This window comes from Gracilinanus agilis, chromosome 2 (assembly GCF_016433145.1).
Source record: "Gracilinanus agilis isolate LMUSP501 chromosome 2, AgileGrace, whole genome shotgun sequence".
NCBI lineage: Eukaryota > Metazoa > Chordata > Mammalia > Didelphimorphia > Didelphidae > Gracilinanus > Gracilinanus agilis.
In genome coordinates this window covers 670937549-670962525 of record NC_058131.1, presented here as the reverse complement: position 1 = coordinate 670962525, position 24977 = coordinate 670937549, and the positions used below count along the sequence as shown (strand labels likewise).

At 53.9% G+C, this 24977-nt stretch overlaps 2 protein-coding genes across 2 annotated transcripts; one reads left to right on the top strand and one right to left on the bottom strand.

The window, feature by feature from the left end:
- Window positions 1–3441: 3441 nt before the first annotated feature.
- ZSWIM8 (zinc finger SWIM-type containing 8) lies at window positions 3442–16541 on the top strand. The gene is made up of 25 exons (XM_044660243.1): window positions 3442–3644; window positions 3808–3902; window positions 4002–4174; window positions 4582–4689; window positions 4802–4883; window positions 5084–5204; window positions 5856–6057; window positions 6790–6965; window positions 7365–8358; window positions 8782–8913; window positions 9000–9179; window positions 9306–9489; window positions 9625–9708; window positions 10840–10964; window positions 11680–11920; window positions 12027–12185; window positions 12433–12661; window positions 12878–13167; window positions 13307–13530; window positions 13911–14390; window positions 14649–14799; window positions 14897–15091; window positions 15378–15497; window positions 15700–15878; window positions 16031–16541. The coding sequence occupies exons 1-25, from the start codon at window positions 3442–3444 to the stop codon at window positions 16232–16234; spliced, it is 5331 nt and encodes a 1776-aa protein (XP_044516178.1). The 3' UTR covers window positions 16235–16541.
- A 122-nt stretch (window positions 16542–16663) lies between these two features.
- NDST2 (N-deacetylase and N-sulfotransferase 2) lies at window positions 16664–24277 on the bottom strand. The gene is made up of 16 exons (XM_044659070.1): window positions 24209–24277; window positions 23069–23133; window positions 22618–22658; window positions 21193–22534; window positions 20890–20977; window positions 20312–20466; window positions 19890–20075; window positions 19406–19534; window positions 19113–19295; window positions 18912–19008; window positions 18584–18707; window positions 18196–18370; window positions 17912–18082; window positions 17724–17833; window positions 17403–17505; window positions 16664–17302 (listed from the first exon to the last, which is right to left on the bottom strand). The coding sequence occupies exons 4-16, from the start codon at window positions 22390–22392 to the stop codon at window positions 17177–17179; spliced, it is 2847 nt and encodes a 948-aa protein (XP_044515005.1). The 5' UTR covers window positions 22393–22534; window positions 22618–22658; window positions 23069–23133; window positions 24209–24277; the 3' UTR covers window positions 16664–17176.
- Between the last annotated feature and the right edge of the window lie 700 nt (window positions 24278–24977).

The window sequence follows — 24977 nt, the reverse complement described above, 5'->3', positions numbered from 1 at the left end:
GGCGGCGGGGGCGGCGGGGGCCGCAGCCGAGGTGAGCCGGGGACGCCGACGGCGCGCGCACGTATGGCAGGGCGGTCGGGCGGGCAGCTTTGGCCGAGCCCAGTCCGGGACACTTTGTTCGCTCGCTCGGCAGGCAGGCAGGCAGGCAGGCAGGCAGGCAAGGCGGCCACGCACGCACGCGTCGCTGGCCCCCGGCCCCCTCTCTTGGGAGCGGGCCCTGGAACGCGGGGGATCAGGCAGGGAACACGCCACGCCGGGGGCCCGTGTACTCACGTCCCGAACTCCAGCGCTCCGATAGTGTAGACTGGGAGCGCGATCAAGTCGATGGGCTTTTGTCCTGGGGCCCTGGGGGGGACCCTCAGTCACACACCGAGTCCCGTTGGGGAAGAACAGAATTGGGGCAAGGGAGAAAGGTGGTGTCAGAATAAGAGGGGACCCCTGGAAAGAGAACTGGGGAGAGGAGGCTAAGGTGACAGCCGGATCTGAGGTCGAGGTCGCAGTCAGTGGGCTGGGAGATGAAAAAACAGACATCAAAGAGGGAGGGCTCTGATAGGAAGGGGAATGGCCCAGGGGACTTTGTGTTAGAGCCCTGACCTGTGGCTCCTGGACATGGTATTTCTGGAACCTCAATTCCAAAGGGTGGGGGGGGGGACTCGAACCTGGTAGAGTGGAGAATGAGTGTTACTCCTGGCCTTGTGGGGGAGGGGGATGAGGAATGGGATACAAGAGGGAAGTGATCAGTCACTTTGACTAAGACTCCAGCCTTGTTTTAGGAAGGTGGAGACTGCTGTCTTTAGAGGTGTCAGCCCATATAGAATTGAGGTCTAGGACTAAGACCAGGATAATAGATCCTGAGGTTCTACTTGTTTAGGGTCTGGAGAGGAAGAGTGTTTAATTGCTTGGGGGTGGGGTACACACACCTAATTCGTGGTAGAATCTCTTACAGAATCGGAAACAAATCTGTTTCCCCTGAGACACCTTTCCAGTCTTTTTCTCTTAGATGATTTTGGAACTTTCAGAAATTGTCAGGAACACTCTTAAGTGATTTGGGCGTGGTTGGGTAGGACTCCTTTTCAACATTGTGAGTTTGACCAGATCTCACACAAATCTCAAAATCCCTGCTCCCTCAAGGTATATCCAATGGGCCTGGAAAGAATCTGTTCCAAGAACCTCCATACTGGGCAATTGAGAAGTAGGATCTGGTTATGATTGTTTTCTTCTTGTTTCCATTGAACCATGTTTTCCAAAAACACCTCTTAGATTTATTTTCTTTATGTGCTTTCTATAAGCATTCCAATACATGAACAATAACAAAAGAAAGTAGAAACAAACCGGTATGTTTTTATGTGCAACTTGTTTTGTTTACTGTTTGTTTAAAGAAACAAAAACTTAACATTAACTTTAGCAAGATTTCCTAATGTATTTTGGATTTTGTATATTTTCATGTTCTTTAACATAGTTGTATTTATTTCAGAAGTTTGCTTTCTTCACAATCTTCAAATGTCTTTTCCATATTCCTTTGAATTCCTCATGTTTTTATTTCTATAGTGCAATAATGCTTCATTACATTGATATGCTATTATATATTCACCCCACCCCCCAAAAAAATCCCAAAACAACCTACAGTTTAATTTATTTCTTGATGTTTTGGCCATTTTTTTATAGATAGGCCTTCCTTTCCAACATTTTCTCCTTTCCCCTTATTCCCAGCACCAGTACTTTTTGGATATAAACATAATGCTAATAATATGGGATATATAGGATATGAACATTTTTGTAACTTAATACAATTCCTTATTGCCTTTTAAAAAATGAAATAATTCACAACATTGTGTTCACTTTTCTGTATTTCGGTTTATCTAAGTGTATAATTATTTAGTTCTTAATCATAACCCGTGATTAAAGCAATAAATTGCTTTATTAATATGGAATACAATCCACTCTATTTTATTATTATCCATCTAATCCTACTTGGATTCTTTCCCACACCATCCTTTACCAACTCTCAGATTTATGCTTTCATTGATATGAAAATTTCAAATCCTTTCTCCTTAGTCCCAGATTTGAGTTTTGAGATTCCTGTCACTGCTGTGGTACCCTGGAAAGAGTGGGAAAAGCTGGATTTGGGCCTTGTTTCAGCTTCTTAGGCAAATCCTTTAATGGTCCTGGACTTCATTTCCTCATCTGTATAAGGAGGCAATTGGACCAGATGACTTTTAAGGTCTTTTTCAGTTCTAAGTCTGTGATCCAGTGACCCCTTTGTCTGCCCTCTCCCCAGGCCATTTTTTTTTTTTTTTTAATTTGTAGGTGCCTACCAAAACTGGATTATTTCTTTCTTTGCAATCAATTGGTAGCTATTGTTTCCTTGATAACTCTCTTGGAAAATGGGACATTAACAAAACAGCCTCCCAGTAGAGATTTTTGGCATGCTCCCCTGGAACAGAAAATAATCTACTCATGTCATCTCTAGGCACAGTAATGATCCAACTTTAGCTTAGGAGAAACAGCACATGGCTGTGTGCATAGACTTTTGAAAACCCTTCTGGGGCCCCCTGTGTGGCCAACTATTCCTCCTTCTTGACACCTCTCCATCCCTTATAATGCAGTTTTGCCACACCCTCCACTTCCCCCTAGTGGACCAAAGTCCAGGCCATGAGGCCCTCTTGGGTAGGGGCCTGAGTAAAGACAGAAAGGTTAATGTTACAGCCCCAGGATTAAGGGAAAGGACTGCAGACTTACTGAAATATGGCCAAAAATAGAACCTGCAGCATTATGCCTTTGCCTAGCTTTTGCCTTTGGTGAATGTGGAATGAGGATTCATCTGGACCTTTCCCTCCCCCAACTCAAGGAATTCTGGCCCTGACAACAGAGGTTACTCTTCCTTGACTTCCCCTGGGGTGACCTGTTGTTTTCTTTGCTCTGATGTATGGTGGGCAGAGAGACTCACTCAGTTCTACCAAAAAGCAGTCCATTCCCTCTAGGCTGCTTCAACCCTTCCAGAACTTTCCCTTTGGGCTGTTCTTTTCTAACAGGCATCTTTGGGAGGGAGGGTCAGAAAACAAATACTAAGAAATGGAAAACCTAGACTAAGGAGTAGCGTTGTAATCTCAACAGGCATAACCAAATTTTTACAGGTTGCAGTAATTGCGAATTTATGTGAGGAGGATCATTGAAAGAAGACTTCCCTGGGCTTGAGATGTCCAGGGAAGACCTGGTGTGTCCCCCATTGTAAAGGGGATGAAGAAATATTGGGTGGGAATTCTTTTCTCCCTTGGGTGAACAAGTCTTTGAGACAACATAACCTGTAAGATTTTATCTGCTTTCTTTATGAGACACACCCAGATCTCTTCCTCTCTTTTTCCATAGGGGCAATCACAGACATTTCCCAAAGGTAGAGTTAGGAGAGGAGGGTCAGGACATGAGTTAGTGCTGTGCCCGAAAATGGATGAGAATGTTCATAGTCCTTCCCTCCTCCACCCACTCTTGGCAGATGGCCTGGTGATCCCCTTGGTGGAGCTGTCGGCAAAGCAGGTGGCATTCCACATCCCATTTGAAGTGGTGGAGAAAGTTTACCCCCCAGTGCCTGAGCAGCTACAACTCCGAATTGCCTTCTGGAGCTTCCCTGAGAATGAAGAGGACATACGGTACTGACAGGGGACAGAACCAAAGGGCCTAGAGGGCTGCACATGGCCATCTGAAGCCTATTCCCAGTGCCAAAAAGATGCCATATCTGGGGTTGTGTTTGCTGGGCTCTGTTATGGGGGATCCTGTTGAGTAGTATCTGTGTGTCCCTCCCCCTCCTCTTAGGCTCTATTCGTGCCTGGCTAATGGCAGTGCGGATGAATTCCAGCGTGGGGAACAGCTGTTCCGAATGAGGGCTGTGAAGGACCCGCTACAAATAGGTATGGACAAGTGTTGGATTTTGGGGGGGCAGGGCTGGGAAGCCATGGCCCAACTGCCCTCCCTGTAACTCTTGCTCCCCTCCCTCCTTGTCCTGGCAGGGTTTCACCTGAGTGCCACAGTGGTGCCCCCTCAGATGGTTCCCCCTAAGGGTGCATACAATGTGGCCGTGATGTTCGACCGATGCCGGGTCACCTCCTGCAGCTGCACCTGTGGGGCTGGTGCCAAGTGGTGCACCCATGTAGTGGCACTTTGCCTTTTCCGGATTCACAACGTGAGAGCCCTCTCCAACTGCCCCCTCCCCCCACTCCCTCTTAGGACCTTCTCTTTGACCCCCTTCCCACCCTCAACCCCAACTCACTCATTTTACCTTCTCTAGCTGGTACCTTCAGGAAATAGCCCTTAAGCCTAGACCAGTGGTTCTCAAACTTTTTTGGCCTACTTCCCCCTTTCCAGAAAAAATATTACTTAGCCCCCTGGAAATTAATTTTTAAAAATTCTAATAGCAATTAATAGGAAAGATAAATGCACCTGTGGCCATCACTGCCCCCCTGGATTGCTGCAGCACCCACCTGGGGGTGGTGGCGCCCACTTTGGGAATTACTGGCCTAGACCGTCTCTATTTTGACCTCACAGAACTCTTACTGCTTTCTCCCAATGGGTCTTGTGTCTTCTGTGCAGGCTTCAGCAGTCTGCCTTCGGGCTCCTGTCTCAGAATCTTTGTCTCGGCTCCAGAGGGATCAGCTCCAGAAGTTTGCTCAATATCTCATCAGCGAGCTCCCTCAGCAGGTCGGTGGCTCTTCCCCAGCCTTGAGATCCTCACTGCCTAGGATATTTATCTGGTCCATGCTTTTGTAGGCTCACCATCACTTCTCTCTGTCCCTGCCCCTTCTACCCCAAGATCCTTCCCACAGCCCAGCGCCTCCTGGATGAGCTCCTGTCCTCCCAGTCTACTGCCATCAATACTGTGTGTGGGGCCCCAGGTGAGTGAAGTCATGCAGTAAAAAGGGCAGACAGAAGGAGATGGGGTTGGGGGATGGAGTGGGGTGGGGCCCAATGCCCACATTTGTAGATTGACCTGGAGTCCGCCTGCTGAGTACTATACATGCAGTAGCCATGCCACACCACACCCCAATTGAGATCCTTTTGGACCAGTGTCTTAGCTATGACCTTTTGTCCCTAGACCCCACTGCAGGTCCTTCAGCTTCTGACCAGAGTACCTGGTACCTAGATGAGTCTACGCTCAGTGAGAACATTAAAAAGACCCTGCACAAATTCTGTGGCCCCTCCCCAGTCGTCTTCAGGTAACCCTTGTCCTCTGGCTAAAAAGTGCAACGGACTGTTGGGTTGGGGTTAAAGTGGAGGGAGGTGAGCTTCTGTGGGTCCTGCGTTAAGACCATTTACCAGATTTGTGCCCTTCTGATGCCTGGCCTATCCACCTTTTTTTACTCAAGTGATAGGTTTTGGGGTAGTGATAATCTTTACATTTGCAGGGTCCCTATAACTTTTTGGTGGGATAGAGCGCTGGGCCTGGAGTCAGGAAGATCTGAATTCAAATCCTATCTCAGACATTAACCGTAGGACTGTGGACAAGTCACTTAACTTCTTGTCTGCCTCAGTTTCCTATAAAATGGGGATAATAAAAGCACCTAAATATCATTGTTGTAAAAATGAAATGAGATATTTGTAAAGTGCTTAGCACAGAGCCTAGAACATAGCAGGTGCTTTCTAGCCCCACCCCCTGCTCTAGTTGTTTTCCCTTCATCTTCACAGCTTAATTTATAAAATAGGTAGAATGTGGGGTTATTCTTTCTAAGGACCCAAGTTCATTCTCCTTGACCACCACATTCCTTCGTCCAGGACCCTATAGGGTCATAAACCTTTCACTTTGTACTTCCTCTGACCCACAACTCAGCCTCTTCTGGTTCCCTTCTGCTCCCTTTCTCCTTCTGCAGTGATGTAAACTCAATGTATTTGTCATCAACGGAGCCCCCAGCAGCTGCTGAATGGGCTTGTCTCCTGCGTCCTCTTCGGGGGCGGGAACCTGAAGGTGTCTGGAACCTGCTGAGTATTGTGCGTGAAATGTTCAAAAGGAGAGATAGCAATGCCGCTCCGCTGTTGGAGATCCTTACGGACCAGTGTCTCACCTATGAGCAGGTAACCCTGGCCCTCTCTTCCTCCCAGTCCTGGCATCTCCCAGGCCCAGGTAGGCGATGGAGATAAAGATGATCTGTGGCTCCCTCCTTGTTGGGGTTCTTCTGAAATGGGGCCCTAAATTTTTCTAGTTTTTCTAATGCCACTATTCACTGTTTTTCCAATGTCATTTTATTTTCAGTTCCAAATTCTCTCCCTCCCCCATTCATTGAGAAGGAAAGAAAAACAAAGCCCATTACCAATCTGTATAGTCATCCAAAACAATTCCTGCATTAGCCATGTTCAAAATAAAAAGAAAAGAAACGAAACGAAAGAAAGAAGGAAAAGAACGTATGCTTCGATCTACACTGAGTCCCTCTCTCCTCTAACTGGAGGTGGTTAGCATGTTTCAACATGAGTCCTTTGGAATTGTGGTTGGTCATTGTGTTGATCAGAGTTCCTAAGTCTTTCACAGTTGATTCTCGTTGCAATATGGCTGTAACTGTGTACATTGTTCTCCTGGTTCTGCTCACTTCACTTTGCATCAGATCATACTAGTCTCCCAGGTTTCTCTGAAACCATCTCTTCGGTCATTTTTTAGAGCTCAGTAACACTCCGCTCTTCATTTAGAGATCTCAGGCTGGAGGCAGAGCATCCTCCCCAGGGCGGGGGTCAGGGTTTTGCTCACTCCCTCAGGCCCCTGGTAGCAAACCAACTCTTCCCCCTCCCCCTCCTCCCCTGCCTTTCCCACCTCAGATCACAGGCTGGTGGTACAGTGTGCGAACATCAGCTTCCCACAGCAGTGCCAGTGGACATACAGGCCGAAGTAATGGGCAGACAGAGGTGGCCGCCCATGCGTGCGCAAGCATGTGTGATGAGATGGTCACTCTGTGGAGGTTGGCTGTGCTGGACCCCTCAATTAGCCCACAGCGGTGAGTCAGCTCTCTCTTACTGGTACCTCTACATAAGATACCCCACAAAATCCTCATTTAACTTGAGTACATAGGCTATTTGCCAGTAACCACACCCAGACACCTAGAATCTAGGCCCAGAAGGAAGGTCCTGGGTGGTAGGGAATACTACTACCTTGTACTTAGGAGTATAGGAATCCCCCTGTTTGACCTTGGTTGCCTTGCTCATTCCCAGATTTTCTCTGCTTTAGCACCTATATTCTCTCCTGCTGGTTGGAAGACTGTTGTGGCTTTGGGAACCACGGGCTTTTTGTGCTGCCTCCCTCTCCCACAACTTTTCTCTGTGTCTCCTTCTTTCTTCTCCTCACTTGATGGCGGGGTGGGGCTGCTCCCAGCATCCTGTTGCCTCTGTCCCCACAGTCGCCGGGACCTGTGTGCCCAGCTGCGCCAGTGGCACCTGAAGGTGATTGAGAATGTCAAGCGGGGTCAGCACAAGAAAGCCTTGGAGCGGCTATTCCCAGGTTTCCGCCCTGCTGTGGAGGCCTGTGATTTCAGCTGGGAAGAGGCCTACCCACTCCCTGGCGTTACCTACAGTGGCTCTGACCGAAAACTGGCTCTCTGCTGGGCACGAACCCTTCCACCTCGGTCTGGCCCTCCCCGCTCTGGGGGCCCTGATGAAGCTGGGGACCAGCCCCGGCCACCCCCACCAGACCCTTCAGTTAGACCTAAAGAGCCAGGGGCCAAGCGCAAGGGGTCAGGTGAGGGGGTTCCCCAATCCCAACGTGGCCCCCGCCGCCCTTCAGCTGAGGGAGGAGATAAGTCTTCACACAAGCAGGGTCTAGGTGGAGGCAAGGCAAAGCTCCAGGGTGGAGGGTGTGGTGGCAAAGGCCCAGTGAGTGGCGGGGGCAAACGTCGGCTGAGCAGTGAAGACAGCTCCCTGGAACCTGACCTGGCAGAGATGAGCTTGGATGATGGGAGCAGCCTGGCTCTGGGGGCAGAGGCCAGCACCTTTGGGGGCTTTCCTGAAAGCCCACCCCATGGACTTCCCCCCACTACCCCTCTTAGTCCCCCCACCTTCCACTCTGAACCTCCTGATGCCTATGAAGAAGATGGTGGTGTTTACTTCTCAGAGGGGCCTGAGCCCCCAGTTGCCCCCTCCAGCCTACCAGGCCTGCTCCCTGGGGAAGGAACTACCCAGGATGACCTCCCATCCACAGATGAGAGTGGTGGATGCCCCCCTAAACCCAAAGACATGGCCCCTGGAGCTGGGGAAGAGGATGATGACTACCAGGTGTATTACCTGAATGCCCAGGATGGGACCGGAGGTGAGGAAGAGAAGCCCGAGGTGGGTGCTGGGGAGGAACAGGACCTGTTTGCTGGACTCAAGCCACTGAAACAGGAGAGCCGGATGGAGGTACGGCAAGAACAAGGGAGGTGGAGGAAGTTTTGGGGTTTCTTTGTGTGTGTGTGAGATGTTCAGAATATGCATGCTTGAGTTTCTGAGGTGCTTTACAAAGGTCCTTGTCCCACTATAACACTAATAGGAAGTGAACATTTTCTCTCCATTTTGCAAATGATAGGGTTGTAGACTCAGAGCTGAAAGGGACTTCAGAGAGCCTCTATCTAGTCTAACCCCATTGTTTTATAGATGAGGAAACTGAAACACAGGGAAGTTGAGAGGTTTGCCCAAGTAGTCATTGGCAGTCAGAATTTGAACCTCACATTCTTGGTTCTCTGACTGATATTCTGCACTCCAGCCTCCTTGGCCTTAGAAAGTTAATGGAAACTGGGTCTCTTTTTCTCACACTTCCACCATCCCATGTCCTTCTTCGTCTAGGTCCTTTTTGCCTGTGCTGAGGCACTACATGCCCATGGCTATAGCAGTGAGGCCTCTCGACTTACTGTGGAGCTTGCTCAGGACCTTTTGGCCAACCCGCCTGACCTCAAGGTGGAACCACCTCCTGCCAAGGTAGCATACTCTTCCCTCTCACACCCCCATGTTCCCTTGAATCAAATGAGTCAGACATGATCATCTCATTTTGACTCAACTTTTAGGGTAAGAAGAACAAAGTATCCACAAGTCGCCAAACTTGGGTGGCTACCAACACTTTGACCAAGGCAGCCTTTCTTCTGACTGTGTTGGGTGAGCGACCAGAGCATCACAACCTGGCCTTCCGCATTGGCATGTTTGCCTTGGAGCTGCAGCGGCCTCCAGCTTCTACAAAGGCCTTGGAGGTCAGAGCTGTTTCATCCCCTTCAAAACTTGTCAGTTTTTGCTAAGGCCTTGGAAGGAAGACCATGATATGCTAGTTTTGGTGAGGAGCCTCCAGGAAGGTGTTCACCTCATTTCTCATCTCCCAGGTGAAGCTGGCCTACCAGGAATCAGAGGTGGCTGCTTTGTTGAAGAAGATCCCTCTGGGTGTGAATGAGATGAGCACCATGCGATGCCGGGCAGAGGAACTCAGGGAGGGGACCCTGTGTGATTACCGGCCTGTGCTGCCCCTCATCTTGGCCAGCTTCATCTTTGATGTGCTCTGCACCCCAGGTACATAAAGGGAGCGAGGGTCGAGCAGCTGGGCAAAGATCTCACTGTCCTTTTTCCTTGCCCTCGTGTCTTCCTGACTCGTGTTTCCTTCTACTGTTTCTCCCCTCACCCTCCCCACAGTCGTTTCTCCCACAGGTTCCCGACCTCCAAGCCGAAACTGGAACAATGAAATGCCTGGAGATGAAGAGCTAGGGTTTGAAGCGGCTGTTGCTGCCCTGGGTAAGTCTGGGTCAGTCAGTGACTATTGGACATGTGGGTATCCAGCCTGGCTTCAGGGCTTTACCTCTTTTATGAAATGGCCCTCTGGTAATCTAGGGACCCCTCTCAGAACTAGTATCTTTGAATGAATCAAATCCAAAAGAAACCAATAATAAGAAAATGTCATTATCCTTTTTTTTTTTTTTTTAAAGTTCATGAACTGGCCCAGGCTAAGATCTTCTCTGTGTTCTGGCTAATCCAAAAGTATGAAACATAGCATATTCCCCCAAATAGTTTACACTTTAGGGACCAGACATGTCCACACGAAACAACCAGAGAATGTAAGACCTTGTATAATTCAGCTCAGATGATCTTGATGACCTAGGATGGGTCTGCAACTTTTTTGGCCATGAGAGCCGTACAGTGCTCACAGTGCCACTCCTGTAACAGCGCCTGAAAAAAAATGGACTTTATGGCTCCTGCAGAAAGAGCCATATGTTGCCGACCCTTGATCTAGGAGATGAGGGAGGTGCAGCCTTGGCCTAGAGTATGTAGACAGAATAGTGCACATCTTAATTGTATTTTAAGGTTTACACAGTCCTGGATCACAGCATCTCTGTGAGGTAGGTAGTCTGAGTGTTGCTGGCCCCACTCTAGAGATGAAAAACTGAGAACAAGGGCCAGGCTTAGTGCACTGTCCACCACATGAGGTGGCTTCGAGGAGAGGTGAGATGTGAGCCAGGCCTTGAAGGAGGCTGAGTAGAGAAGACGACTAGAGAAGGGAGGGACCAAAGGTTCCAAGGAGCACAAGACATATTCCTAGAAAAGGGAGGAGATGAGCAAGGGTGGTGGGATGCCCTGGGCCCAGAATAAAAGACCTCAAAAGCAAGGCAGTGTTTTAAGACTTCATGTGGCTAGAACAGGGGTCGATGGCCTCTTGTCCTTGCAAAGGATGAAAGGAAAACAGTCTTCAGTTCCTCATGCCATCCCTCGGAACTTGGTTGAATCTCATTGTCCTGCCTGGCCTCTTCCCTGTCCTGAAAGGACATTCCCTTGGGCTTTTGGGAGTCAAGACAAAAGAGCAAGCAACTGGGAGGGCTTTGGTGTGTCTGCTGTCACAGCCCTGTCATGTAGCCCTGCCTGTCCTCCTAGGCATGAAGACAACCGTGAGTGAAGCCGAGCACCCTCTCCTGTGTGAAGGCACACGCCGAGAGAAGGGGGACCTGGCTCTGGCACTGATGATCACCTACAAGGATGACCAGGCCAAGCTTAAGAAGGTGAGGGGCCAGATGGGCAGGGGCACTGGGCCCGAGAGGCACGGAGTGAGAGCTAACCACCTCCTCCCTCTGCTCTCCAAGAGGTCCCCAGGTCTGAGACCTCGGCTAGAGGAGGCAGGTAGGGAGAAGAGTAGACATTGCAGGGACAAGAGGAAAGTTGGATTCACCCATGGTGTTGGCAAGGGGAGAGGGAAATAATCCAGTCATTCACCACCTCTGTTGAGACTTCTTTTGTGCCCAGCCCTGTGCCTGCCTAGTGTTAAAGGGGCTGGGTATCAAAATGTCCGAATCTGAGCCTGACCTAAGCACCTTCTGATGTAATCGTTGTAGATGGCTTCCTGGAATGCACTCCCTCCACCTCTCCTTCCCCTCCAGAGTCCTTCATGTTCATCCAAGTTCAGCCCAGGTGCTATTTCCATGAGGTTTTTCCTGATTTCCCTCCATTACTAGTCTGGCCTGCTATGTATTCCCGAGAGCGTGGGTCTCTACCCTAGGAATGCCTGGGTTTTGGTACTGCCCCTGACATCCACCAGTGCTGAGACTGTGAGCGAGTCCCTTCTTCTGGCTTCTAAGCCCTGAGCACAAGTGCTTTACAGGGAGCAGGTGCGGATTGATGAATTAGAAGCTGTCTTGAGCTTTTTGGAGTGGGAGAGGAGAATGTGGAACGGCAGGCTGAAGGTTTGGGGAAGACCCTTTCACTGCCTTTCTTCCCTAGATCTTGGACAAGCTCCTGGACCGGGAGAGTCAGACACATAAGCCGCAGACCCTGAGTTCTTTCTACTCATCCAGTCGCCCGGCTACATCAAGCCAGAGGTCCCCGTCTAAGCATGGGGCCCCCGCAGCAGGGGGAGCCCTGCAGCCACTGCCTCCAGGCTCGGCAGGGGGTGCCCAGCCCGGGGCTGTGGCTGGGGTCAACCCCGACCCAGCTGAGGGCTTCACAGAGAAGACTGTGGCTGGTGAGAGGTGGGGGACCTGGGCAGGGGTGGTCATCAGTGGCATAAAGCCCAACTCAGCTTTTCTTCCCCTTGGCTCTTTCTGATAATTTATTGCTCCCTTGCCTAGAGAGTTCCCCGCGTTCCCCTTGTGAGGGCCCCCCACCTGAGACTGCCGTGGCCCCCAAACCAGAGGGGAAGGTTCCAAGTCGCTTGGCACTTGGCAGCCGAGGAGGCTACAATGGGCGGGGCTGGGGGTCCCCAGGACGTCCCAAGAAGAAACACACAGGTACAAGGGACCCCAGGGGTTGGGCGTGGCAGGGAGAAGGGGCTTGTCCTGAACTGAGGGCTTTTCCTGGGGTGGGACACTGGGGGACATTCACCATTCCCCAAAGTAGGTCCCTAGACTGAGATGGGTCCCAGACTGAGTTGTAGGGTTTCAGCACCCACCCAGGGGTCAGATCTGGGAGTTCCCATCCATTGGGTTCTCCCTTCTTCCCCACTGGCTGGGGACTGACTGCTGTCTGGGGGATTAGGCATGGCCAGCATTGACAGCAGTGCCCCCGAGACGACATCGGACAGCTCCCCAACCCTGAGCCGAAGGCCACTGCGGGGGGGCTGGGCCCCCACCTCCTGGGGCCGGGGTCAGGACAGCGACAGCATCAGCAGCTCATCCTCCGACTCTCTGGGCTCCTCCTCCTCCAGTGGCAGCCGCCGTGCCAGTGCAAGTGGGGGTGCCCGGGCCAAGACAGCCGAGGTTGGCAGGTGAGTGGGAGAGGGCCGGTCTTATTCACTTTGGCCCCAGGTGCCAGGCTCTGTTCTTAGAGATCATCTGCTTCTCTATTCTCACACCATCGAAGGCCTAGATCGCCTAGATCTTCCTTGGCAGAAACACTCTTCGTCCCAAGGCCGGATCCATGTTGCCTTTTGTTTCCTCTGATCCCGGCCTCTCTTGTCCTTCCCGTCTGTGCTGCTCCTCAGGTACAAGGGCCGTCGCCCAGAGAGCCATGCCCCCCATGTACCCAACCAGCCGTCAGAGGCAGCTGCGCATTTCTACTTCGAGTTGGCAAAAACAGTGTTGATCAAGGCCGGAGGAAACAGCAGCACCTCCATCTTTACCCACCCATCCTCGTCAGGGGGCCACCAGGGCCCCCACCGAAATCTGCATCTTTGCGCCTTTGAGATCGGACTTTATGCTCTGGGTCTGCACAATTTTGTCTCACCCAATTGGCTCTCTCGGACCTACTCTTCCCACGTGTCCTGGATCACAGGTAAATGTGACACTGAGGTCTCAGCCCTGGCGGGGGAACCAGAAGGATGGGAAGGGATTTTACTGGCAGAGGACATCCCCATTCTGGTGGGGGAGACAGTGTCCAGCCTCTCCGCTTCATTCTGGTCTCCACCCCATAGGCCAAGCAATGGAGATTGGGAGCGCAGCGCTGACCATCCTGGTGGAGTGCTGGGATGGGCATCTCACACCCCCGGAAGTTGCTTCCCTGGCTGACCGGGCTTCCCGGGCACGGGACTCCAACATGGTGAGGGCAGCGGCCGAGTTGGCTTTGAGTTGCCTGCCCCACGCCCACGCCCTGAACCCCAACGAGATCCAGCGAGCTTTGGTACAGTGCAAGGAGCAGGTATGTATGTCCAGCGGTGGGGGGTGCTACAGGTGCCCCTCCTGCAGGAGATTTCTTCTCCATTTTTGCAGTCGGTTCTCCCAGTAGCCCCATGAAATAGGCAGGGTGGGGGAGTGCAGCCACCTTCACACACCAGTGCCTAAAGGCCACGGGATCGACCACTCATTCAGCTGGGGAGTGAGTGGCCCAGCCAGGGCCGAGACCCTCGACCTGAGGACTCCTGCCAGGTGGGAGATTCCTGCCAGGCGGGAGATTCCTGCCAGGCGGGAAGCTCTTCCCTGAGCGTCTGCTCCGGCTTCGAGCTGCCCCCAGGGCTGGGCCCCAGCAGGGCAGCAGAAGCTTTTCGCTGATGCTCCTCCCTTTCGCCTCTGCCCTTCCAGGATAACCTGATGCTGGAGAAGGCGTGCATGGCCGTGGAGGAGGCAGCCAAGGGTGGGGGTGTGTACCCTGAAGTGTTGTTCGAAGTCGCCCACCAGTGGTTCTGGCTTTATGAGCAGACGGTGGGGGGCTCAGCCACACCACGTGAGGGTGCCACAGGCTGCAGTGCCAGTGGGGCCCGGGCATCGGGGGAGGCTGGGCGGGCGCTGCCCGAGGGCCGTGGCGGACCGGGGACCGAGGCAGTCACAGTGTCGGCAGCGGCAGTGACGGCAGCAGCTACAGTGGTACCGGTCATTTCAGTGGGGTCCAGTTTGTACCCAGGGCCTGGCCTGGGACATGGCCACTCCACTGGCTTGCACCCCTATACCACTCTGCAGCCCCACCTGCCCTGCAACCCCCAGTACCTTACCCACCCCGGTCACCCCTTGCCCCATATGCCTCGGCCTGCTGTTTTTCCTGTGCCCAGCTCTGCATACCCACAGGTGAGACAAGAACCAAGGGGAGGGAAGGGAAGGGAGCGGAGAGGAGGCTTGGGGCCCTTTGGGAGGCGATGATGAGGGGACTCTGATAGAAGAGCAACAATGTGGTCAGGGCTGTCTTGGGGGAAGAGGCCCTCCTTGGGCTTTGGAGTGGGGGGGGACCTCCAGCTGTGAAGAGGGGGCTTTAGGCATCTGGGGAAATGACACGACAGTGAGAGTACTGGGCCAACACGGCCTGCTTTTCCCATCTTCCTTCTGCAGGGTGTGCACCATGCATTCCTGGGGCCTCAGTATCCCTACTCAGTGACACCGTCCTCCCTTGCTGCCACAGCAGTATCCTTCCCCGTCCCTTCCATGGCGCCCATAACGGTGCATCCCTACCACACTGAATCAGGGCTCCCACTACCTACCAGTGAGTGAGGGACCGGGGCACGGGGCAGAGTGAACATGGAGGCCAGGGGGGCGCTTCTGGGCTCTGAGTGCCCGACTCTGCTCCTTCCTCCCTGCAGTGAACAATGTCCATACGCCCAGCAGCATCCATCAAAGCTCCTCATATCCTGCCATTCAGGGCAACTCCATGTCCACCATAAGTACCCAGTCGAGCTCCCTGGTAAGTGGGAGTTTCCCCCCTCCGGAGGAGGAGACGCACAGCCAGCCTGTTGGCACCCAGAGTCTGCATCACTTGCACGCTGCCTATAGAGTTGGTGAGATGGATCCCCAGATTCTCCCCCTACCTTGTTGTCTCCTGTGGGGCCCCCAACTTTCATGTGGCACTACCCACCCGCCTGATACATTAATGGCAGGACCCACAGATGTCCCTTGGCCCCCTTTTCACTTCACACACAGAGCTCTTTTCCCCAGCTGCCACTCTTCTTCATCGCCCTTGCCCAATGTGCTCTGTACCCATGGGATAGGGGTACCCTTCCTAGTGGGCATGGCACGGATTCCCAGCTCACCATCTTCTCTTATGCTTCTGCCCATGTTCTCTAGGGATGCTGGCACTGGAGATGTTAGGCCGACGGGCACACAACGATCACCCCAACAACTTCTCTCGTAGCCCTCCCTATACCGAGGATGTCAAATGGTTGCTGGGACTAGCGGCTAAGCTGGGTAACACCTCTTCCTAAACCTCTTCTCATTCCTCCCCTCTATCTCGCTCCAAACCGCCTTTACAGCCATAGGCCAGAATTGAATCCTGTGCTTATGGGGTGGGCAAAGAGGGGCTGTTAGACCTAGAGTTAAGAAGTGGCAGCTGGGCCCCCAGGGCAGGGGTGTCTGCCTTGGTCTCATGCCCCTCCCCCCTGCCCCCCAGGAGTGAACTACGTGCACCAGTTCTGTATGGGGGCAGCCAAGGGGGTGCTGAGCCCATTTGTGCTACAGGAGATCGTCACGGAGACGCTGCAGCGGCTGAACCCTGCCCATGCGCATACCCACCTGCGCACCCCAGCCTTCCACCAGCTGGTCCAACGGTGCCAGCAGGCATACATGCAGGTGAAAGCCCAGGGGGTCGGGGAGGAGGAATTGAAGGGTCAGCACAGATGCAAAGGGGGAGAGCCACAGGGCACACAGGACTCTCCGTGGAGAGGAGCAGAGCAGGGCCTCCATCCCTTGAGCCTCAATGTCTGCACCCCACCCCATTTCAGTACATCCACCACCGCCTGATCCACCTGACCCCCGCCGACTACGACGACTTTGTGAACACAATCCGCGGCGCCCGCAGCGCCTTCTGCCTGACCCCTATGGGCATGATGCAGTTCAACGACATTCTGCAGAACCTCAAACGCAGCAAGCAGACCAAGGAGCTGTGGCAGCGTGTATCGCTTGACATGACCACCTTCTCCCCTTGAGCCTGGCCTCCCCTTCCCCCTCCTGGAGCCCATCCTACAGATGGGGAACCCCTAACCAGCTGGACAGTTTGGCTTTTCTTGGGGGTGGGGTCCCTCGTAGCCCAGACCATCGGTCACCCCTAGGACATTTGTGGCTGGGCCTTGGGTTGTGGGGCAGGCTGGGAACATGCTGCCTCCAGGCCTGAGAGCCAGTGGCTGGTTGGGGGTTGGGGGTGGGGGAAGGAGGCAGCTCTGCTTGGGAGGGGGTGCAGGGCAGCCTCTGATATTTATTTGGCATTTATAAATATATAAACTCCTTTTTTACTCATCTGTCTGGGCCTCTCTATTCTTTAATTGTGAGGTTGATAAGAACTCTAATCCCCTCAGGAAGTAGTAACAGGGAGTCTCAGGCCTTAACTTCCTGCCCCCAAATCAAGCTGGACAAGACGACAGAAAAATAATGATGTTTATTAAGGATCTTCCTAGCCTTATTCTCAGCTCCAGGAGCTGCTCTCTGACCTCACCCCCATTCAATGTGAATGACATAGGGAGGCCAGACTGCAGGGTGACCCCTTTGATTGAAGGGTTCATAAAAGCAAGAGAACCTGCATGATCTCGGAGGCTGCCTCCTCTGAGGAAAGTAGAGATGTGCTGCTGGGAATGTGGGCTGGCAGTCATTAGAGGCGATCGCTTCCCAGCTGTCCACCTAGCAGTTATCCTTCCTCCCCGTAAACAGAAGGGCCCTGATCAGGTTGGGCCTTGGGCCCCAGAAAGGATGCACGAGTGGGTCCCTTCATAAGGGCTTAAAAGTCGTAGAAAAAAAAGCCAGGCTCCTATCTCCTCCTTGCCCACCCAGGCCTGACGGCACTGAGATAGAAGGGGGAGTGACTGAGCTAGCCTGGTGTCCCTGTTGGTCTTCTATCCTCAAGGGACCTCTTGTAGGATATCCGTGGGTCTGGATGCTCAGCCCAGGCCCGAACGCTGCAGCTCCTCCTGAAGCCAAGAAGGCAGTGGCTGCCCGAGCCGACTCAGCAATTTAGACAATTCCAAATTGTGGTCCCGGAAAAAGTCAACCAGAAGAAGGCGGGACTGATGGGGGTGGGAAGAAAGATAAAAGTCAGACATGCTAAGAGACAGGTGGGAAGCTAAGAGATGGTTGCAGGGGGGATCTCCTACTCTAGGCGCTCACCTCAGGGTCCATGTCTGGGTACCTCCGTCCTTTGCTCTTGCCCAGGCATCGTGTCTTGCCACCCTCTAGCCCCTGGCACCAGAATCCCTTCCCCTCATCAAACCTGCTTAGCAGGAGAAGCAAACGGGTGACTTGGAGGGAAGGAATGCCAGCCCCTACAAAGACACAAACATTTCCCCCTCCCCACCCTAGAGAGCTGCCCCAGACATGGTCCCTCCCAGACATGGGCCTCTTTGCCTGAGCCTCTTCAGACACATCCTCTTTCTTGTAGGTAGATCTATAAGCTCAGCACGTCACCCCAGCTGTCCCCACCCGTCCCACCTGAGGCTTCTTGTGTAGTTGAGAACAGGGGTGACACCCAGGAACTTCTGGATGCTTTCCATGGAAGCTGCTGGGTTTGTGCGTAACTCCTGTCCATCCACGATCAGCACCTGGGGCACAGTGAGAGGGACGGAAGTGCAGGCCTCGGTCTGGCCTGGGAGCAGGGGAGGACAGGAGAAGAGCTCTACCTGCCCAGAGGGGTAGTAGGTGAGCCAGCGCTGCAGATGAGTGGAGTAGTAGCCAGGGATGAGGCAGCGATTCTGCAGGGCCCTCAGTGCAGGAGGCGCCTGGGCCGGGGCTGAGATCACTTGGTAGAAGGTGTGGTTCAGGGCCATAGGGTCGCCGTGTGCTCGCTGATGCTGGAAAGAGGGAGCGGGGGGTGACGCTTACCCCAGAAACGCACGTTGTGCCCATATGCATCCTCTCTAAGACAACTTCCCTTCCATGATGCTGGCCGCCCCATCAGACTTACCTGGTACCAGGAGTAGGCCCGGTCAGCGGGATTGGTCAGTACTGTGATGATCTTAGCACGGGGCAAAAGGGCCGCTCCTCGACGTGGCACAACCTCGGAGTCAAAATAGGTGGCGCTTTTCTCAAACAGGAAGTCAGTGCTTGCATTGGAGGGGACTGGGAAAAAGTCCATGTACCTGGGCCAAAGACTTAGGGTCAAAGAGCAGAACAGTAGAGAAAGCTGGGAGGTCACTGAGGAGGCCACGTGATGTGAAGGGGCTCAATCAGCAAGCTTGTAAATACCTACTGGGTGCCCACTACTGTGCTACCTACTTAAGACATGGCTGGGAAAGCAAGAGAAGGAAAGGGGTTTGTGATGAAGGACTGGTCCGAGGGGGTCCCCCTCTCACCAATCGATACCCTTGTAGTAATTGGGGCCATTGAAGAACTGGATCTCCTCAAAGGTGCTAGAGCTGGGGAAGCTGCTGGTCACAGCGGGGTGCAGGCTCAGGAAGAAGTGGACCGCTGTGGTTCCTAGGAGAGACGGGGAGGAGTGTTCAGCGCAGGAACGGCTTCTCTCTAGGGTTTGGTTTTCCTTCTCTCAATCCCAGGGAAGGGAGAAGAGAGCACGGAGTGAGAGCAGATGCTGACAGGCTCTAGAAGGGAACACAGGGAAGGCTGGACACAGGGCTAGGGTCCGACAGCTGTGACTTAAGCCAGTCCCTTGCCTGTCCTCACCCGTCTTCTGGGGCCCCACAATGAGGAACTTGGGGAGCCGGTCACACGTCTTCTCCTTGGACCAGATGTCTTTGTGTCTCTTGTCATCACAGGGGTTCTGAGAAGAGGGGAAGAGACCAAGACTCACGTGACCTTCCTTCCCCCCCTTCTCTCCTTCCATTAAGTTTCTAGCCAACCTTAGCTCCCCCTAAGCAGGCTGACCTGCCAGAGCGGGCTGCGTTCCTGAGGGAAGAGGTCAAAGTACTTCTGCGCCAAGGGGGCCGGGGGCAGAGTCTGCAGGCGCAGCCGGGTCCAGCACTGCAGGAAGCGCACCAGGCTCTCAAAGGTGTACAGGCCCAGCCGATCATTCCCATAGTTAGATAGATGGGTCATGAAGATGCTGATCTGCATGGGGAGCGCCCAGTCATATAAGGGGAAGCTCAGCCCAAACCTGACCATGAGATTTGGAGAGCCCTTATTCCCACCCCAATCAGCTCAGGCCTCTCCCCCTCTACCGGGTTAAGCAGAACAGTCAGGAAGAGCTCTCCACCACGGATGCTCCGGTCTAGCTCTCGAGAGCCACCAGGATACTCATTGTAGAAGATGGTGTGAGTGAAGAGACCACATGTCTGTCTCGGCAGGACCTAGTGAAGGGAGGGAAGGAATAGGGATGGCTGGGGTTAACTGGGCAGAACATGGAGATGGAAATGAAAGGGGGAAGCAGACATGCATTCATATTTTTAAAAAGTCTTACCTTCTGTCCTAGAATCATTACTAAGTACAGGTTCTAAGGCAGAAGAGTGGTAAGGGCTAAGCATTGGGATTAAGCGACTTGCCCAGGGTCACAGAGCCAGGAAGTTTCTGAGATCAAATTTGAACCCAGGACCTTTTGTCTCCAGACCAGCTCTCTATCCACTAAGCTACTTTGCTGCCCCTATATAGAGGATGCATTGGTGATGGATGGGGTTTAGTTCAGATTTAGGTTAGAAGGTCCCTCACCATGATGCCATTGTGAATAAAGCCTCTCCGGTAGCGTGCAGGGCGGAGGTGGGGATATTCTTCGGTGCTGGTCACCTGGATCCCCCACACAGATTTCCAGGCCTCATAGAGCTGTGTGTGGATGGGGTACACGCCCGAGTGGTGGGGAGCCACTGCATACCCCAGATCCGTGGGGATCCCATGCTCCTGGGAATGGCACAGACTCTCATCTGGGACTAGGGAGGTTGGGGAGTAGAGGGGTGGAAGGGATGGGGATACCATGCCAGAAGAAAAATTGGGAAAAGACGACCTCAAGGAAGAAATAAGGGGAGGGTGGTTGTGGGGAGAGGGAGAGGAGGGATGTTCCACTAAGGAAATGCCCAGGAAGTGAAGAGAGGTACGGCTGGGAGGGGACTGTGTGGAAGGCACCCAGGGGCTCTCACCAGAGCAAACTGTTTGTTGAGTCTCATCTGGTCGGCCAGCACAGAACGATTGTGGAACAGGTGTGGCTGCATATGGCTCCACATATGGGGAAACCACCAGAACTCCTTGCGATGCCTCAGGAGCATGTCGTCCCCTGCATCCTCCTCCTCTGTCCCTGTGGCCACAGACTGACTACTATAACAAACCACCTGATGAGCAGTGACTGTTACTCATTTCCCATCCTCATTCCTACCCTCCTCTCTGCTGTGGTAGATGGGGACTAACCGATTCAATGTGGCCCTTTTAATCCTAGTTCTGAATACTTAGCACCTACTAACCATAACCCACATTTCCCATATTCTTCATCCCCAGAACAATGTGTGCTGAATGGCATATAGTAGGTACTTGAAAATGTTTACTGACTGACCTGAGTTGAATTTTCTATTAACTCCTATTGCCAGCTTGGCCCTGAGCACCAGCGTTAATCATCAGTCCCCACACACTAGCCACATTCATTTGATTCCAGAAAGAAAGGCAGTGAGGGGGGAAAGAGCCTACAGTAGCGGATGCCCTGGAGAATTTGGGGAATGAAACTCACCTGTATGGTAGAACTTGCCAGAGAAGCCCAAATTGAAAGTAAAGTTGGGGACCAACGCCCTGAGTTTGCTCTGTGTAGTGAGCAAGGCCTGGTGAAAGCAAGCAGAAAAAAAAGCTCCACAGGATCTGGAAGAACAAAGTGGTTCTGCCCTGGCCAGGGACGAGCAGGGAATGAACCAGAGCTTCCAGAAAACTCTGGGTTAACACGTCAAGAAAGGTAATGGGGATGGGGGAGGGGACGGGACAGAAGAATTCATCTTAAAGCAGCAAGGGGGTAGTGCGCGAAAAGGGAAGAGAAACTAACCTCAACATCGGCCACCTTCATCCGGGTGCCTTCCTTGCCCACAAAAATATCGTCAATGTCCACCAGGATATAGCGGTCGAGGGCGAGGCAGAGGCGCTTCCCAGTGAGGTAGGCGACAGCATCCACAAAGACTAGTTTGTGAAGCCAGAAGGTGAGGCTGTGCCCAAAAAGCACCCGCTGGATGCCATCATGTAGCCCCAGGTCCTGTACCACCGTGGGCAGGCGGGCACGGCGGGGGACCGGGCCCAGGGCAGAGGCTTCAGCCAGGCGAGGGCTGGCCAGCAGCACTGGCTCGTATGTACTGTGGTTGGACTGGAAGACTGTCCAGTCCTCTCCAGGCAGGGGCCCAGGTTCTAAACGACTAGGCCGAGTGAGGTGCAGCAGGGGAGCAGCAGGGTTCACCTGATAGTCACGCAGCCCCAGATTGGAATGTAGGAAGAGAGGAAAGCCTTTGAGCTGGGCGCTGAGCAGGCTGTGCTCATGGGCACGGAAAAAGCCAATGATGCCCACCCCGTATTCCACACAGTATCGGTCCAAAAGCTCACGGCTCCAAGCATCCAGGTTGACGTATTTAAGCAGATTCTCATAGACGACAAGAGCGTATCGACCCCTGGCACGTTCAGTCAACGTGGGCATATCTCCCCGGCCAGGGGCTAGCTCTGTGCTATATCGAAAACGGCTGGATTCCAAGATGGCCACAATTTCCTGGCCAAGCTGTGAGTATACACTTTCCACAAACACTAGCACCACAGGCTCAGTGCGAGCTGTTTCTGAGGGCCGGGGAGGCCAAGGTGGGGCTGGGGGCCGAGCTGGCCCAGGCCCAGCTGCCCCACTGCTGCTGCAGTCACCCAGGGGCAGGGGGAGGGGCTCCTTGGCCTTGGGGGTGGTAGACACATAGTAGGCCAGGAAGGCCATAGAGGCCAAGCTGAAGGCAATAAGCAGCAGCACCAGACGATGCAGCTCCAGCTGCCGGGCTGGACGTACCACTCTCCACAGCTGGAGCATGGCGTGGGAAGGAGGAAGTGGGGAGGAGGGCACTGAGGTTCTTGGGGAGGTCCTGGAGCTGTTGAGGAATAGGATAAGACAGAAGAGAGAGGCTCTCTCAAAGAGGAAGCAGAGATCAGCTCTCTGGAGGTGTGAAGGGGTAGAGCAGAGCTCCCTTAGTATAGGTGAGGAAAGACCAAGGGGGGGGCCGGGCATGCTCCATTAGCCTCACGTCACCATGGCCCTTGGCCCATGGTTCTGGGCTGCAAGGCTTGCCAATGCTCCCTGCAGGCACCGGCTGGGCTTCTCACACGGTCATCAGTGGGCAGTCTAAGCTCTGTGGCTCTGGTGCTATCACCTGCAGAACACAAATGAAGGGTTAAGGTTGGACTCTCCTTGTTCTGGTATCTCTAGCCCATCCTTGGCCTGGCCCCAACTCACCTCCTGCTTCAGTGGATGATTCGTCTTCTGAAAACAAGCTTCTGTGTGGAAAGAGGACAGTGTGAGGTCCCTGCCTCAGGGGCCCCTAAGCACTATCCAGATCCAGTTTCATCAGCTCAGCTCAGAGCCCCACTGGTCAGGAGAGGAAAGGGCAACTTGGTCCAGACAGTAGGGGAATTGAAGCTAGGCTCAGGGCTACCAAGAGTCTGTAGCCCAAGAATGGGCAGTCAGCAACAGCTCTGCCTTCTTTACTGGGAAGGAAGGGATGCCCAGGAAGCAGCTGCCCAGAATCAGATAAAAGGTGGCTCCCATTATCACATTATTGCTGCTATCTCTTATCATAGCTCATTATTCACATGATCAACAGACCCAACACCGCAGCCTAACGGTCATCAATGAACATTTGGTAAAGCACCAAGTGCTGGGGGTGGGGAAGGAAATGGGGTCTCACCTTCACCACTCAATGCAAAGAGTGAAGGGCAACCACAGCCCCAGAGCTGCTCACATGAGAGGGACCTAGGAGAATGCAGAGAGAGACTGAAAGTGAGGCCCAGCTCCCTGGTCTCCCCCGGCCTGTGGAGGACCCAGGGAAGGTACCAAAGGGCATAGCCAGGTAACACAAGGAGAGACAGAAGGAGAGGCTAGTGGGCCTGTGGAGCAAGGCCAAAAACAGGCATGGCCATCAATGCTAATCTGGTTCTCTGGCACAGTCCCCTTCACCTCCTAAGGGAATGGAGAAAGTCTGGGGGGATGGCCATGCCTACACTGGTCACTGCACAAATGTGGTGGGGAGGAGTTCAGAAAGGCAGAGGAGTCACTGGGGCAGCGACCTCTTTGGGAGGCATGACCATCAGGAGGGGGGCACTGAGGGGTAGGGGATGCTTGAAGAGAAAACACTCCTGTGATCCTGGAATGTGGAAAGAAACAGATGGAAGTCTGTTCCCAAAAGGACCCAGGAGGCTGGGACAACAGAGCAGGGTACAGTGCCTGGGCCAAGGGGCCAGGATGGTCAGATGCTTAAGAATGGGGATGCTAAAGGGGCTGAAGTCCAGGAGAGCATACCAGACCGGGGAGGGCTTTGGGGAACCAAGGAGGAATACTTGGGGTGACCAAAGGGTGAGCATTGTGGGGCATGAGGTGGGAGGACACTGGGTGCCAAGGAGCCAAAGGGGCAGGGACTGCTCAGAGAGAGACAGGAGCACTTGGGATAGAGATTAGGCCACTGGGCAAGAGGAGCACTGTGGAACACCTGTCCAGGAGACACTTGGAAAGGGGACACTGGGTGAAGGGGGGGCGGGGTAAGGGGACACAGTGGCAGGGAAACAAGGGAGACACTGGGCGTGGGGACACTGGGTGAGGACACGACGAGGAACTATGGGCAGACATAGGGTGAGAGAGACGCTGGCTGTGGGGGCATGGGTGAGGAGTCGTTGGGTGTGGGGACACGAGGGAAATACGGGGTGAGGGAGACACGGTGAGAGGACACTGGGCTGGGGGACCCTGGGCGGCAGCCCACGAAGGGGCGCGATCCTGAGGGGCGGCGGGCCAAGGACGCTCAACCACGGGGCGCGCTTCCCAGAGTGCTGCTCACCCGGCGGGCGGGGCGGTGTCTCCGCGGTCGCCGGGTTCCGCCGTGTCCCCGGACCCCCCGGGTTCCCACCTTTCCCGGATCCGGGCTCCGCCGCGGCAGCTCCGCCATCTCCCCGCGATCGCTCCGCGGCAGGCGGGCCGAACCACGGCTTCCCAGGGGAGCAGAGGGGGCGGGCCTTGCTGCTCGGGCCCAGGACTGGGCCCCGTCGGTTCCGAGCTGGCTCGTTGCACCCCTCTGTGTCTCGTAGAAGAATGTAGGGCCGCTCTCACCCTGCTGTACCTGAATGCGCGGCTCCTCCCTGGAGCCGGGGGTGTGACTCTCCCCCGTCTTTCTGAGAGAGTGGAATAGTCTGGGCGTAGCGTCAGACGTCAAGGACCGGGGAGGGGAAGCGGCGCGGGGAGTTGAAGCCGGTCGGTCCAATCCCGGAGAGGGGGGTGTAGACCAGACTACTGTGGCGGAGGGACGGGGGTGGGGGCGGGGGTGAGGGCGGGTCGGACCATTCCACGCCACCTTCCCGGGGACTCTTTGGGATGCTGAACGGTGGTCGAGCCGCGAATCTAAGCAAAGGAGAGGGCTTAGTGTGCCCTGAGATGTTTAGGAGCTGGTGGGCGCGTAGGAGACGCCCATTCTCCGTAAGTCGACTCTACAAAGGGTTCGAGGCTTTATCCGTCTATGACACCACCACCTCCGAGATCGGAGAGTCTAGTTAACGATTCCCCCACCCCTCCTTTAATTCTCACCCTAGGCTTCCCCCACGTGCCTCCAAAGA

Bases quoted from the DNA above. Each gene is read 5' to 3' on its own strand.
- ZSWIM8 (XM_044660243.1), top strand. From the start codon at position 3,442: ATGGATGAGAATGTTCATAGTCCTTCCCTCCTCCACCCACTCTTGGCA. The intron at 5,205-5,855 runs GTAACCCTTGTC...CTCCTTCTGCAG, and splicing joins CCCTCCCCAGTCGTCTTCAG to TGATGTAAACTCAATGTATT. The intron at 12,662-12,877 runs GTGAGTGGGAGA...GCTGCTCCTCAG, and splicing joins AAGACAGCCGAGGTTGGCAG to GTACAAGGGCCGTCGCCCAG.
- NDST2 (XM_044659070.1), bottom strand. From the start codon at position 22,392: ATGCCCGGCCCCCCCCTTGGTCTTTCCTCACCTATACTAAGGGAGCTC. The intron at 19,009-19,112 runs GTCAGCCTGCTT...CCCTCTTCTCAG, and splicing joins AACGCAGCCCGCTCTGGCAG to AACCCCTGTGATGACAAGAG. The intron at 17,506-17,723 runs GTGGGACGGGTG...CCTGCTAAGCAG, and splicing joins AACTACACAAGAAGCCTCAG to GTTTGATGAGGGGAAGGGAT.